Genomic DNA, 13,538 nt, shown 5'->3' with positions numbered 1-13,538 from the left:
CTTTGGGGCTGTGTGGCCAATGCCGGCACCGGGAATCTTGTTAAAGTTGAGGGTCGCATGGATTCAACTCAGTATCAGCAGATTCTTGACAATAATGTGCAAGAATCAGTGACAAAGTTGAAGTTACGCAGGGGATGGATATTTCAGCAAGACAGTGATCCAAAACACCGCTCCAAATCTACTCAGGCATTCATGCAGAGGAACAATTACAATGTTCTGGAATGGCCATTTCAGTCCCCAGACCTGAATATCATTGAACATCTGTGGGATGATTTGAAGCGGGCTGTCCATGCTCGGCGACCATCAAACTTAACTGAACTGGAATTGTTTTGTAAACAGGAATGGTCACAAATACCTTCATCCAGGATCCAGGAACTCATTACTAGCTACAGGAAGCGACTAGAGGCTGTTATTTTTGCAAAAGGAGAATCTACGAAATATTAATGTCACTTTTATGTTGAGGTGCCCATACTTTTGCACGCATCAAATTTTGTTAAAATGCAGATTGCACATTTTCCGTTAGTACAATAAACCTCATTTGAATCCAGAAATATAACTGAGTCCATCAGTTATTAGATATATGAAACTGAAATAGCTGTTGCAAAAACCAAAATTGTTATAAAGAAAAAAGGTTAACATTAATAGGGGTGCCTAAACTTTGACATATGACTGTATATTAGCCCCAGCAGAGAATGGTTACTATGGCATTGCAAGAAGTAAATTTATTGATGGATTCACTCATAGATTCAACTCAGGGGCGGATGCAGACAAAAGAGGGCCACTGTGCAAGAACTGTATATGGGCCCTGTGAAGTCCAATTATGTGTCTGTGACAAAAGCTTTTTACTGCTTTGGAGGTGGTAGTGGCCCCCTTACTGATTGGGCCCCTGTGCAGCAGCACAGATTGCACAAAAGGCATGTTTGTCCCTAATTCAACTGATTGCTGGTGATTGTTGTGATCTGCTTAAAGGGAATCTGTCAGCAGGATTTTGCTATGTAATCTGAGGGACCGCCTAATGTAAATGCTCAGACCAGATTTCAGAGATGTGTCACTTATTTTCCTGTATGCTGTGGTTTACATACATTGAAGGTTTTACTTCTAGGAGATTATCCCTGACTGAACTACATAGCAACGAGCCCTGGTCGCATCTTCCCCCTTTGATAAGGAGCTTACTGTCACTATACAATATACATAGAGAGTTGTGGTGTGTATGTGGGGGTTAGATTTCTGAGCTCTGTTACACCCAGTAAACTAAGTGATAACATTGCTGGAATCAGGTCTATTTTCCTACATTATGCTGCTCTCAGATGATGTATCAAAAACCTGGTGACAGATTCACGTTAATAAAAAGCAAATAGAAGAAATCATTATCAGTGATGACCCTTTTGCATTTCAGAATGGAGAAGCAGATGCCATCTCTCTGGATAGTAAAGATGTTTACAAAGCTTCATTGGATCCTTTTAATTTGAAGCCCATCATGACTGAAGCTTATTCTGAGAGAGGTGAGCGCTAACATTAGTAGTAACCTCTTATTGCTCTGAAAGAACCAAAGTTGTCAAAACTTTATTTTCATTAATAGAGAACTGATAAAATCAAACTGATAACACAACAAGGAGGTTTTCTATTTTGATGACCTATCCTTATGTTGGGGGCTACACAACAATTTTGTGTTAGCCGTAGTGAGTTGGTAGGTAATTAGCCCTCTGCTGGGAGACATGGATGGGGCTCCCTTCTTCCCTCCCCAGCAGACTGACTGCCAGTGACATCCTGTTCTCTGACCTCGGCCTGTATTTTGCCTCCTGAATTGTCCTCCTGACGTGACTTCCCTGTTTTGACAAAATGTGACAACCCCTCCAGCTCTGGTTCATTCTTACGGCCAGCCTCCTGATTTTGTCCTGGCGTGAATTCCAGGTATTGACCCAATGTGAAAACCCCATTTGGTCTGGTTTACTTCTCCAGCTGTCCAGCTGGCAGCTCTTCCATGGAAGTACGGTAATTCAGTGGACCCAGCTGTAAGTTCACATCTCCAATATGCCAGATGGAGTGTCTTCTGCCAAGTCTGTCCGATGCAGCCTTTTCGATCCTGTGGCCTCTGACAGACATAAAACTATGTTTACAAGCTTGGATTCAGAAAGCGTTCCTCTCAGCACTCTACAATTATGGGATAAAATTGCCGATGGAAACTATGATGAGAATTTGAAGCAACTTTAAAGGGAACCTGTCACCTGTTCTGGCCACTATAAGATGCTGACACTGCCTTTCGGGGCTTATCTACAGAATTCTATAATGCTGTAGATAAGCCCCCAATCCAACGTGAAAAATAATAAAAATATGTTTAATTATACTGACCCGAGGGGGGCGATCCCATCCGATGGGTGTCGCAGGTCCAGCTCCAGCGCCTCCCATCTTCTTGCATTGCCGCCCTCCTGCTTGCTTCATCGCTCCCTGGCATCATGCTCCTGTGCAGGCGTATTTATAAGGTTGAGGGCAGAGCAAAGTACTGCAGTGCACAGGCGCTGGGCCTCTCTGACCTTTCCCGGCACCTGCGCACTGCAGTACTTTGCCCTCAACCTTAGAAGTACACCTGCGCAGGAGCGCGATGCCAGGGAGTGATGAAGCAACAGGAGGATGGCATCACAAGAAGATGGGAGGCACCGGACCCGGACCTGCGACACCCATAGGACCGGACTGCCCCCCCCGGGTGAGTATAGTAAAACTTATTTTTCTTTTCTTTCAGGTCGGATCAGGGGTTTATCTACAGCATTATAGAATACTGTAGATAAGCCCTGAAAGGCAGTGGCCGCATATTATGAGCATTCTTCCTTTATTTGTGTGCCATATGATTGTTGAGTGGCTTGAATGGTAATGCAGCTCTCTACTATTCAAATATATGTTAGAGGGCTTATAGTACCAATCAGGAACACCAAATCAGGGTGTTATTAGAATCTCTATTATTCTATGTATTTGACCAGACATAGTAGGCTGATAACTGTAAGAAGAGAACACAGTCTATAGCACCTAGAGCTCAAGCTAAATGCACTACACCATTAAAAATAATAACCTCTATTAGGTGAATAGTCTTTCTTGTCTGATCAATTTGTTTTATTTGGATAGAACATACCCTTTGTATGAGGCATCGCCAGAGTGTGCTCAGAGGAAAAAAGATGATAGGGGCATTTTTACCAAAATGTGATGAAAAGGGAAACTACGCTCCAAAGCAGTGTCATGGCAGCACCGGTTATTGTTGGTGTCTTAACGAAAATGGTGAAGAGATCGAGGGAACAAGAACTCCACCAGGCACTAAGCACCTAACATGTGAAGATACAGGTATTAGTCTATTCATTAAGTGTTGTGAACAAAATATCTACATTGGGTTAGTTATGCCATAACTTACTATATGATATTGTTTGCAACTGTCGAGAAAGCTATTGAAATATAAATTCGTAACAAGTGAAGAACAAATACTGCTCAGTCATCATATACATGTGTGTATATATAAATATGTATGTATATACTGTATATTGTGGTAGATTGGCTCACTTGGCTGGACACAAAGGTACAAACGGAACAATGTTTCTTTAAGAACGTCCTTGGTTTTTTAAGCACAGCATAAACCAAGCAGAAAAAGTAAACACAACCATCTGGTCAAGACAGCAAAACAAAACACAGTCCTTCTCTTAGCGAGGATCAGCCCGCTTATAGTTAGCAAGGTCAACGTTCAGTTCCTTTAACACATGCACAAGCACTTCTCTGGAATGTTCCTCTCCACACACTGAACCACTACTTCCTCTAGAGGCCAGCTATTTAAGCCCCAGAACACACCCTGGGGTGGAGATAAGGTGGACAACCTCCCACCTACTCTATGGTCGTCCACTAAAAACCCAGCCCTTTATTTAAATTGGCTGCTACCTCCCTGCAACACATGCTGATGGATCAACTTCTGGGTTTCTATATCACTGAAGCTATGAGCCTCAGCGAACCATATCTCCCCTCCAGCACCTTGCCAGTGACTTTGTCATTATATATATTGTAGTGCAGCGGTATCCACACTGAGCAGTGATGAGGCAGTGACCCAGCAAAGTTTCAAACAAAAGTCTCTTTAATGCTTACTTACAGCAAAACACAGCACACGACATCCTCTGGATCGCAGCAGGGAAAATGACAGTCCAGCTGTTTATATTAGTCATGACCGATAGTGTTGGCACCCTTGAAATTGTTCCAGAAAACTAAGTATTTCTCCCAGAAAATGATTGCAACTACACGTCTTCTTATACACTTGCTTTTTCCTTTGTGTGCACTGGAACAACATAAAAAAAAGAGAGAAAAAGACAAATTGGACATAATTTCACAGAAAACCCCCAAAATTAGCCAGACAAAATTGTTGGCACCTTTCCAAAATTGTGGGTAAACATTTTTTTTTCAAGCATGTGATGCTCAGGTCAAACTCACCTGTGCAAGTAACAGATGTGGGCAATATGAAAATCACACCTGAAACCAGATAAAAAGGGGAGATGTTGACTCAATATTTGCATTGAGTGTCTGTGTGTGCCACACTAAGCATGGAGGACAGAAAGAAGGAAAGAGAACTGTATGAGGACTTGAGAACTAAAATTGTTGAAAAATATCAACAATCTCAAGGTTACAAGTCCATCTCCAGAGATCTTGGTGTTCCTTTGTCCACCGTGTGCAACATAATCAAGAAGTTTACAACCTATGGCATTGTAGATAATCATCCTGGATGTTGACGGCAGAGAAAAATTGAAAGGCTCAATGTGGGATAGTCCAGATGACGGATAAGCAGCCTCAATCAAGTTCAAAAGAAATTCAAGCTGTTCTTCAGGCTCAGGGTGCATCAGCGCAAACTATCCATTGACATTTAAATGTAATCAAACCCTTTAGCAGGAGTCCCAGGAGGACCCCACTCCTGACAAATAGACATAAAAAAGCTAGACTGTAGTTTACCAAAATATACGTGAGTAAGCCAAAATCCTTTTGGGAAAGCATCTTGTGGACAGATGAGACCTAGATAGAGCTTTTTGGCAAAGCACATCATTGTACTGTTTACTGAAAATGGAATGAGGCCTGCAAATAAAGAACAAAGAAAAGAATGCAGTACCTACAGTCAAATATGGTGGAAGTTCAAAGATGTTTTGGAGTTGTTTTGTAGCCTCTGGAACTGGGTGCCTTGACTGTGTGCAAGGTATCAGGAATCTGAAGATTACCAAATGATTTTGGGTCACAATTTGTCAGAAAGCTGGGTTTGTGTTCTAGGTCATGGGTTTTCCAGCAGGACAATGACCCCAAGCATACTTCAAGAAGCACACAGAAATGGATTTAAACAAAGCGCTGGAGAGATTTGAAATGGCCAACAATGAATCCGGATCTAAATACCATTGAACACCTGTGGAGAGATCTTGAAATTGCTGTTGGGAGAAGGCACCTTCAAATATGAGAGACTTGGAGTTGTTTTCTAAAGACGTCCAAAATTCCAGTTGAGAGGTGTAAGAGTCTTTTGATGGTTATAGGAAACTATTGATTGCAGTTACTTATTCCAAAGGATGTGAAATAGAGTGTGCGTGATCGGATAAGGTATTATACGAGCAAGCTTGTGTCCTAATTTAGTAGTTTCGGCGTGCTCGAAAAATATCCTCAAGTAGTGTTGAGCATTCCGATACCGCAAGTATCGGGTATCGGCCGATACTTGCTGTATCGGAATTCCGATACCGACTTCCGATATTTTTTCAATATCGGAAGTCGGCATCGGAATCGGAAGTTCAAAGTTGATTGACAGCCTGACGTCATCATGATGCGCGGTGTGTGCGCATCATGATGCGCCGTCATTTCGGGCCTTCCGGGGGTCTCTGCCGGCCTGCCGGGGGGCTGTGTGGACTGCCCGGGGTCTGTACCGGCCTGCCGGGGGGCTGTGCCGGCCTGCCGGTGGTCTGTGCACCCTGTGGGGGTCTGTACCGGCCTGCCGGGGGGCTGTGCCGGCCTGCCGGTGGTCTGTGCACCCTGTGGGGGTCTGTACCGGCCTGCCGGGGGGCTGTGCCGGCCTGCCGGGGGGCTGTGCTGATGTCCGGGGGTCTGTGCAAGCATCGTCCGATGGGACTACAAGTCCCATCTGGCGATGCCTGCTACCATGACAGTGATTGACACATTAGCCAATGATGGGACAGTAGTAGTCCCATCATCCGGCTAATGTGTTAAATGTTAAAAAAAAAAAAAAAAAAAAAAAAAAATACTACATACATACTACATGCATGCTACATACATACTACATACATACTACATACATACTACATACATACCACATACATACCACATATATACATACATACTACATACATAACACATATATACTACATGCATGCTACATACATACTACATGCTACATATACACTCACTGGCCACTTTATTAGGTACACCATGCTAGTAAGGGGTTGGACCCCCTTTTGCCTTCAGAACTGCCTCAATTCTTCGTGGCAGAGATTCAACAAGGTGCTGGAAGCATTCCTCAGAGATTTTGGACCATATTGACATGATGGCATCACACAGTTGGCGCAGATTTGTCGGCTGCACATCCCTGATGCGAATCTCCCATTCCACCACATCCCAAAGATGCTCTATTGGATTGAGATCTGGTGACTGAGGAGGCCATTTGAGTACAGTAAACTCATTGTCATGTTCAAGAAACCAATCTGAGATGATTCGAGCTTTATGACATGGCGCATTATCCTGCTGAAAGTAGCCATCAGATGTTGGGTACATTGTGGTCATAAAGGGATGGACATGGTCAGCAACAATACTCAGGTAGGCTGTGGCGTTGCAACGATGCTCAATTGGTACCAAGGGGCCCAAAGAGTGCCCAGAAAAAATTCCCCACACCATGACACCACCACCACCAGCCTGAACCGTTGATACAAGGCAGGATGGATCCATGCTTTCATGTTGTTTACGCCAAATTCTGACCCTACCATCCGAATGTCGCAGCAGAAATCGAGACTCATCAGACCAGGCAACGTTTTTCCAATCTTCTACTGTCCAATTTCGATGAGCTTGTGCAAATTGTAGCCTCAGTTTCCTGTTCTTAGCTGAGAGGAGTGGTACCCAGTGTGGTCTTCTGCTGCTGTAGCCCATCTGCCTCAAAGTTCGACGCACTGTGCGTTCAGAGATGCTCTTCTGCCTACCTTGGTTGTAACGGGTGGCAATTTGAGTCACTGTTGCCTTTCTATCAGCTCGAACCAGTCTGCCCATTCTCCTCTGACCTCTGGCATCAACATGGCATTTCCGGCCACAGAACTGCCGCTCACTGGATTTTTTTTTTTTTTTTCGGACCATTCTCTGTAAACCCTAGAGATGGTTGTGCGTGAAAATCCCAGTAGATCAGCAGTTTCTGAAATTCTCAGACCAGCCCTTCTGGCACCAACAATCATGCCACGTTCAAAGGCGCTCAAATCACCTTTCTTCCCCATACTGATGCTCGGTTTGAACTGCAGGAGATTGTCTTGACCATGTCTACATGCCTAAATGCACTGAGTTGCCGCCATGTGATTGGCTGATTAGAAATTAAGTCTTAACACACAGTTGGACAGGTGTACCTAATAAAGTGGCCAGTGAGTGTATACTACATACATACTACATACATACATACTACATATATACTACATGCATGCTACATACATACTACATGCTACATACATACTACATATATACTACATGCATGCTACATACATACTACATGCTACATACATACCACATACATACTACATACATGCTACATACATACTACATGCTACATACATACTACATATATACTACATGCATGCTACATACATACTACATGCTACATACATACTACATATATACTACATACATACTACATACATACTACATGCATGCTACATAATACTACATGCTACATACATACTACATACATACTACATACATACTACATGCTACATACATACTACATATATACTACATGCATGCTACATACATACTGCATGCTACATGCATGCTACATACATACTACATACATACTACATGCTACATACATACCACATATATACTACATACATGCTACATACAATACATTCATACAATACATACATAGACATACAGTACATATAACATAGAGTAACATACTTACCAATACTTGTCACATTGTTCCCCGAAGCCATTGTCTTTTACGGAATAAATATTAACATAACAAACCACAAAAATACTCACCCACGATCCGAAGCAGTCCACGAGTGTGTCCCATGACGATCTTGGGTAGAGAACTGCAGCATCAGCTGTTGCTGCCGTTCTCTACGGGCTGCAGGAATCCAATGACGGAAGGTAGGTATCCTTCCGCACTGTATTCCTCCGCCACTTAAAAAAAAAAAAGTCCCTAGTCTCACTTTATGCCATTGCTGTGTGGGAATTTCCCACGCAGCAATGGCATAAAGTGAGACTAGGGACTTTTTTTTTTTAAAGTGGGGGAGGAATACAGTGCGGAAGGATACCTACCTTCCGTCATTGGATTCCTGCAGCCCGTAGAGAACGGCAGCAACAGCTGATGCTGCAGTTCTCTACCCAAGATCGTCGTGGGACACACTCGTGGACTGCTTCGGATCGTGGGTGAGTATTTTTGTGGTTTGTTATGTTAATATTTATTCCGTAAAAGACAATGGCTTCGGGGAACAATGTGACAAGTATTGGTAAGTATGTTACTCTATGTTATATGTACTGTATGTCTATGTATGTATTGTATGAATGTATTGTATGTAGTATGTATGTAGTATATATGTGGTATGTATGTAGCATGTAGTATGTATGTAGTATGTATGTGGTATGTATGTAGCATGTAGTATGTATGTAGCATGTAGTATGTATGTAGTATATATGTAGTATGTATGTAGCATGTATGTAGTATGTATGTAGCATATATGTAGTATGTATGTAGCATGTAGTATATATGTAGTATATATGTAGCATGTAGTATGTATGTAGTATGTATGTGGTATGTATGTAGCATGTAGTATGTATGTAGCATGCAGTATGTATGTAGTATATATGTAGTATGTATGTAGCATGTAGTATATATGTAGTATGCATGTTGCATGCATGTAGTATATATGTAGTATGTATGTTGCATGTAGTATGTATGTTGCATGTAGTATATATGTAGTATGCATGTTGCATGCATGTAGTATATATGTAGTATGTATGTTGCATGTAGTATATATGTAGTATGAATGTAGCATGTATGTAGTATGTAGTATGAATGTAGCATGTATATAGTATGCATGTTGTATGTATGTAGCATGTATGTAGCATGTAATTTTTTTTTTTTTTTACATTCAACACATTAGCCGGATGATGGGACTACTACTGTCCCATCATTGGCTAATGTGTCAATCACTGTCATGGTAGCAGGCATCGCCCGATGGGGCTTGTAGTCCCATCGGACGATGCCTGCACAGACCCCCGAAGCCTGCACAGCCCCCCGGCAGGCCGGCACAGCCCCCCGGAGCCTGCACAGCCCCCCGGCAGGCCGGCACAGCCCCCCGGCAGGCCGGCACAGCCCACCGGAGCCTGCACAGCCCCCCGGCAGGCCGGCACAGACCACCGGAGCCTGCACAGACCCCCTGGCAGGCCGGCACAGCCCCCCGAAAGGCCCGTACAGACCCCAGAGAGGCTGTACAAGGGAAAAACAGGATTTTTCTTATTCCGATACCGGAAGTCCCATAGACTTGAATGGGACTTCCGGTATCGGAATCGGCGATACCGATACTTTTTTTTAAGATCGGCCGATCCATTCCGATCCGATACTTTGAAGTATCGGACGGTATCGCTCAACTCTATCCTCAAGTGCTGCTGCTGCATGTTTCGTGGCTGTTTAACAGCCGATACACATGCAGGAATCCCTGCATGTGTTGCAGCTGTGGAACGCAGCTAGTTAAGCATATTTTTCGAGTAAGCTGAAACTACTAGGACACAAGCATGCTCAGATAACACTTTATCTGAGCACACTCGTTCATCACTAGTGTGTATCCAAATATTAAGTTGAGGGTGCCAACAATATTGTCAAGCTCATTTTTGGGGTTTTGTGTGAAATTATATTCAATTTGCCTTTTTTTTCTCTGTTTTTTTGTGTTGGCCCGACGTCCACAGATGGGGATTGTGCTCGCAGCACAACACCGTGCGGCCCTCCAAAGAAATGCCACCCCACACCATTACTGACCCACTGCCAAACCGGTCATGCTGAAGGATGTTGCAGGCAGCAGATCGCTCTCCACGGCGTCTCCAGACTCTGTCACGTTTGTCACATGTGCTCAGTGTGAACCTGCTTTCATCTGTGAAGAGCTCAGGGAGTCAGTGGAGAATTTGCCAATCCTGGTGTTCTGTGGCAAATGCCAAGCATCCTCTACGGTGTTGGGCTGTGAGCACAACCCCCATTTGTGGACATCGGGCCCTCAGACCATCCTCATGGAGTCGGTTTCTAACCGTTTGTGCAGACACATGCACATTTGTGGCCTGCTGAAGGTTATTTTGCAGGGCTCTGGCAGTGCTCCTCCTGTTCCTCCAAAGGTGGAGGTAGCGGTCCTGCTGCTGGGTTGTTGCCCTTCTACGGCCCCCTCCAAGTTTCCTGGTGTACTGGCCTGTCTCCTGGTAGTGGCTCCAGCCTCTGGACACTACGCTGACAGACACAGCAAACCTTCTTGCCACAGCTCGCATTGATGTGCCATCCTGGATGAGCTGCACTACCTGAGCCACTTGTGTGTGTTGCAGAGTCTGTCTCATGCTTCCACGAGTGTGAAAGCACAACCAACATTCAAAAGTGACTAAAACATCAGCCAGAAAGCATTGGTGCTGAGATGTGGTCTGTGGTCCCCACGTGCAGAACCACTCCTTCATTGAGGGTGTCTTGATAATTGCCAATAATTTCCATCTGTTGTCTATTCCATTTGCACAACTGCATGTGAAATTGATTGTCAATCAGTGTTGCTTCCGAAGTGGGCAGTTTGATTTCACAGAAGTTTGATTTACTTGGAGTCATATTCTGTTGTTTAAGTGTTCCCTTTATTTTTTTGAGCGGCGTGTGTGTGTGTGTATATATATATATATATATATATATATATATATATATACAGTACAGACCAAGAGTTTTGACACACCTTCTCATTCAAGGAGTTTTGTTTATTTTCATGACTATGAAAATGGTAGATTCACTCTGAAGGCATCAAAACTATGAATTAACACATGTGGAATTATATAATTAACAAAAAAGTGTACAACAGCTGAAAATATGTCTTATATTCTACGTTCTTCAAAGTAGCCACCTTTTGCTTTGATTACAGCTTTGCACACTCTTGGCATTCTCTTGATGAGCTTCAAGAGGTAGTCACCGGAAATGGTTTTCACTTCACAGGTGTGCCCTGTCAGGTTTAATAAGTGGGATTTCTTGCCTTCTAAATGGGGTTGGGACCATCAGTTGTGTTGTGCAAAAGTCTGGTGGATACACAGCTGTCCTACTGAATAGACTGTTATGGCAAGAAGAAAGCAGCTAAGTAAAGAAAAACGAGTGGCCATCATTACTTTAAGAAATGATGGTCAGTCAGTCCGAAAAATTAGGATAACTTTGAAAGTGTCCTCAAGTGCAGTGGTAAAAACCATCAAACACTACAAAGAAACTGGCTCACATGAGGAACGCCCCAGGAAAGGAAGACCAAGAGTCACCTCTGCTGTGGAAGATAAGTTCATCCGAGTCACCAGCCTCAGAAATCACAGGTTAACAGCAGCTCAGATTAGAGATCAGGTCAATGCCACACAGAGTTCTAGCAGCAGACACATCTCTACAACAACTGTTAAGAGGAGACTTTGTGCAGCAGGCCTTCATGGTAAAATAGCTGCTAGGAAACCACTGCTAAGGGCAGGCAACAAGCAGAAGAGACTTGTTTGGGCTAAAGAACACAAGGAATGGACACTAGACCAGTGGAAATCTGTGCTTTGGTCTGATGAGTCCAAATTAGAGATCTTTGGTTCCAACCACTGTGTCTTTGTGCGACGCAGAAAAGGTGAACGGATGGACTCTACATGCCTGGTTCCCACCGTGAAGCATGGAGGAGGAGGTGTGATGGTGTGAGGGTGCTTTGCTGGTGACACTGTTGGGGATTTATTCAAAACTAGCTGAAGAGCCCGGCGTTGCCTGGGCATAGTAACCAACTGTGGTTAGTTATAACAAATTATAATGATTATATTGCACATAGAAACATTTCACATCATATATTCAACACTACAGATTTGCAACACAAATTAACTAAACGGTTACCCAAGTATTGATAGTATTTTATTTTCAACTCATTCAAGAGCCTTTTGATAAACATTTTTGGTGTTTCCTTACGGTGCAAAGATGAACAGATTTTTGGCAGTTCCAACTCTTGAACAGACCACGTAAAGTTGACCATGAGAAAAGCATGGAGATTGCAAATCGATCCCTACTACTTTCAAGCATTGTTAATGGACATTGCAAATAGCAGTTGAACTGGAAACTGGAGGCGTGTAAAATCAAAAAACAAATCAGATGGAATGAGTGGAATTCTTGGAATGAAAATGTCCTCTCCTTTGGCACATCCTGTTTCTGAGCTGTGCATCTAACCCAATCCTGTGTGATAATGTCTGTTGAGCTGTGTACCTAATCCTCTCCTGTGTGATACTTTCTGCTGAGCTGTGTATCTAATCCTATCGTGTGCTACTGACTGCTCAGCTGTGTATCTAATCCTATCCTGTGTGATACTGACTGCTCAGCTGTGTATCTAATCCTATCCTGTGTGATACTGACTGCTGTGCCGGGTATCTAATCGTATTCTGTGTGATACTGTCTGCTGAGCCATCTATCTAATACTATTCTGTGTGATACTGTGTGCTAAGCTGTGTATCTAATCCTATCCTGTGTGATACTGACTGCTGAGCCATGTGTCTAATCCTCTCCTGTGTGATACTGACTGCTGAGCTGTATATCTAATCCTATCCTGTGTGATACTGGGCTCCCCCTGCAGTCTGTGTCAGAGGGTGGTCTGTGTTGGCACGGTAATAAATTGTGTTATTTCCAGCTTTACAGAAGGACGATAACACCATAGAAATGATAAGAATAATAGGCAAAATTGTTTGGAGAATTGGAACGCGCGGGGTTAAAATTTCGCCTCACAACATAGCCTATGATGCTCTCGGGGTCCAGACGTGTGACTGTGCAAAATTTTGTGGCTTTAGCTGCGACGGTGCACATGCCAATCCCGGGCATACACACATACATACACTTTTCCCCATTATGTACCTAGGGGCAAAATTGTTTGGTGAATTGGAACGCGTGGGGTTAAAATTTCGCCTCACAACATAGCCTTAGATGCTCTCGGGGTCCAGACGTGTGACTGTGCAAAATTTTGTGGCTGTAGCTGCGACGGTGCACATGCCATTCCTGGACATACACACATACATACATACATACATACATACACTTTATCCCATGTTATGATTGAGTCACAGTAGGAGGCAAA

At 43.4% G+C, this 13,538-nt stretch overlaps 1 protein-coding gene across 1 annotated transcript in view; it reads left to right on the top strand.

The window, feature by feature from the left end:
* The window catches only part of LOC141091158 (saxiphilin-like), a 244,216-nt gene that overhangs the window by 42,552 nt on the left and 188,126 nt on the right, over nt 1–13,538 (top strand). The window contains exons 3-4 of the mRNA XM_073576562.1: nt 1,397–1,502; nt 3,115–3,327. Coding sequence (XP_073432663.1) covers nt 1,397–1,502; nt 3,115–3,327 — 319 coding nt within the window. The remainder of the gene's footprint in view (nt 1–1,396; nt 1,503–3,114; nt 3,328–13,538) is intronic.

This window comes from Dendrobates tinctorius, unplaced genomic scaffold, assembly GCF_039654945.1.
Source record: "Dendrobates tinctorius isolate UK_male_01 unplaced genomic scaffold, ASM3965494v1 ptg000049l, whole genome shotgun sequence".
NCBI classification, from domain to species: Eukaryota; Metazoa; Chordata; class Amphibia; order Anura; family Dendrobatidae; genus Dendrobates; species Dendrobates tinctorius.
Note: the sequence above shows the minus strand (reverse complement) of the source record. Positions and strands in the feature narration are given on the sequence as shown.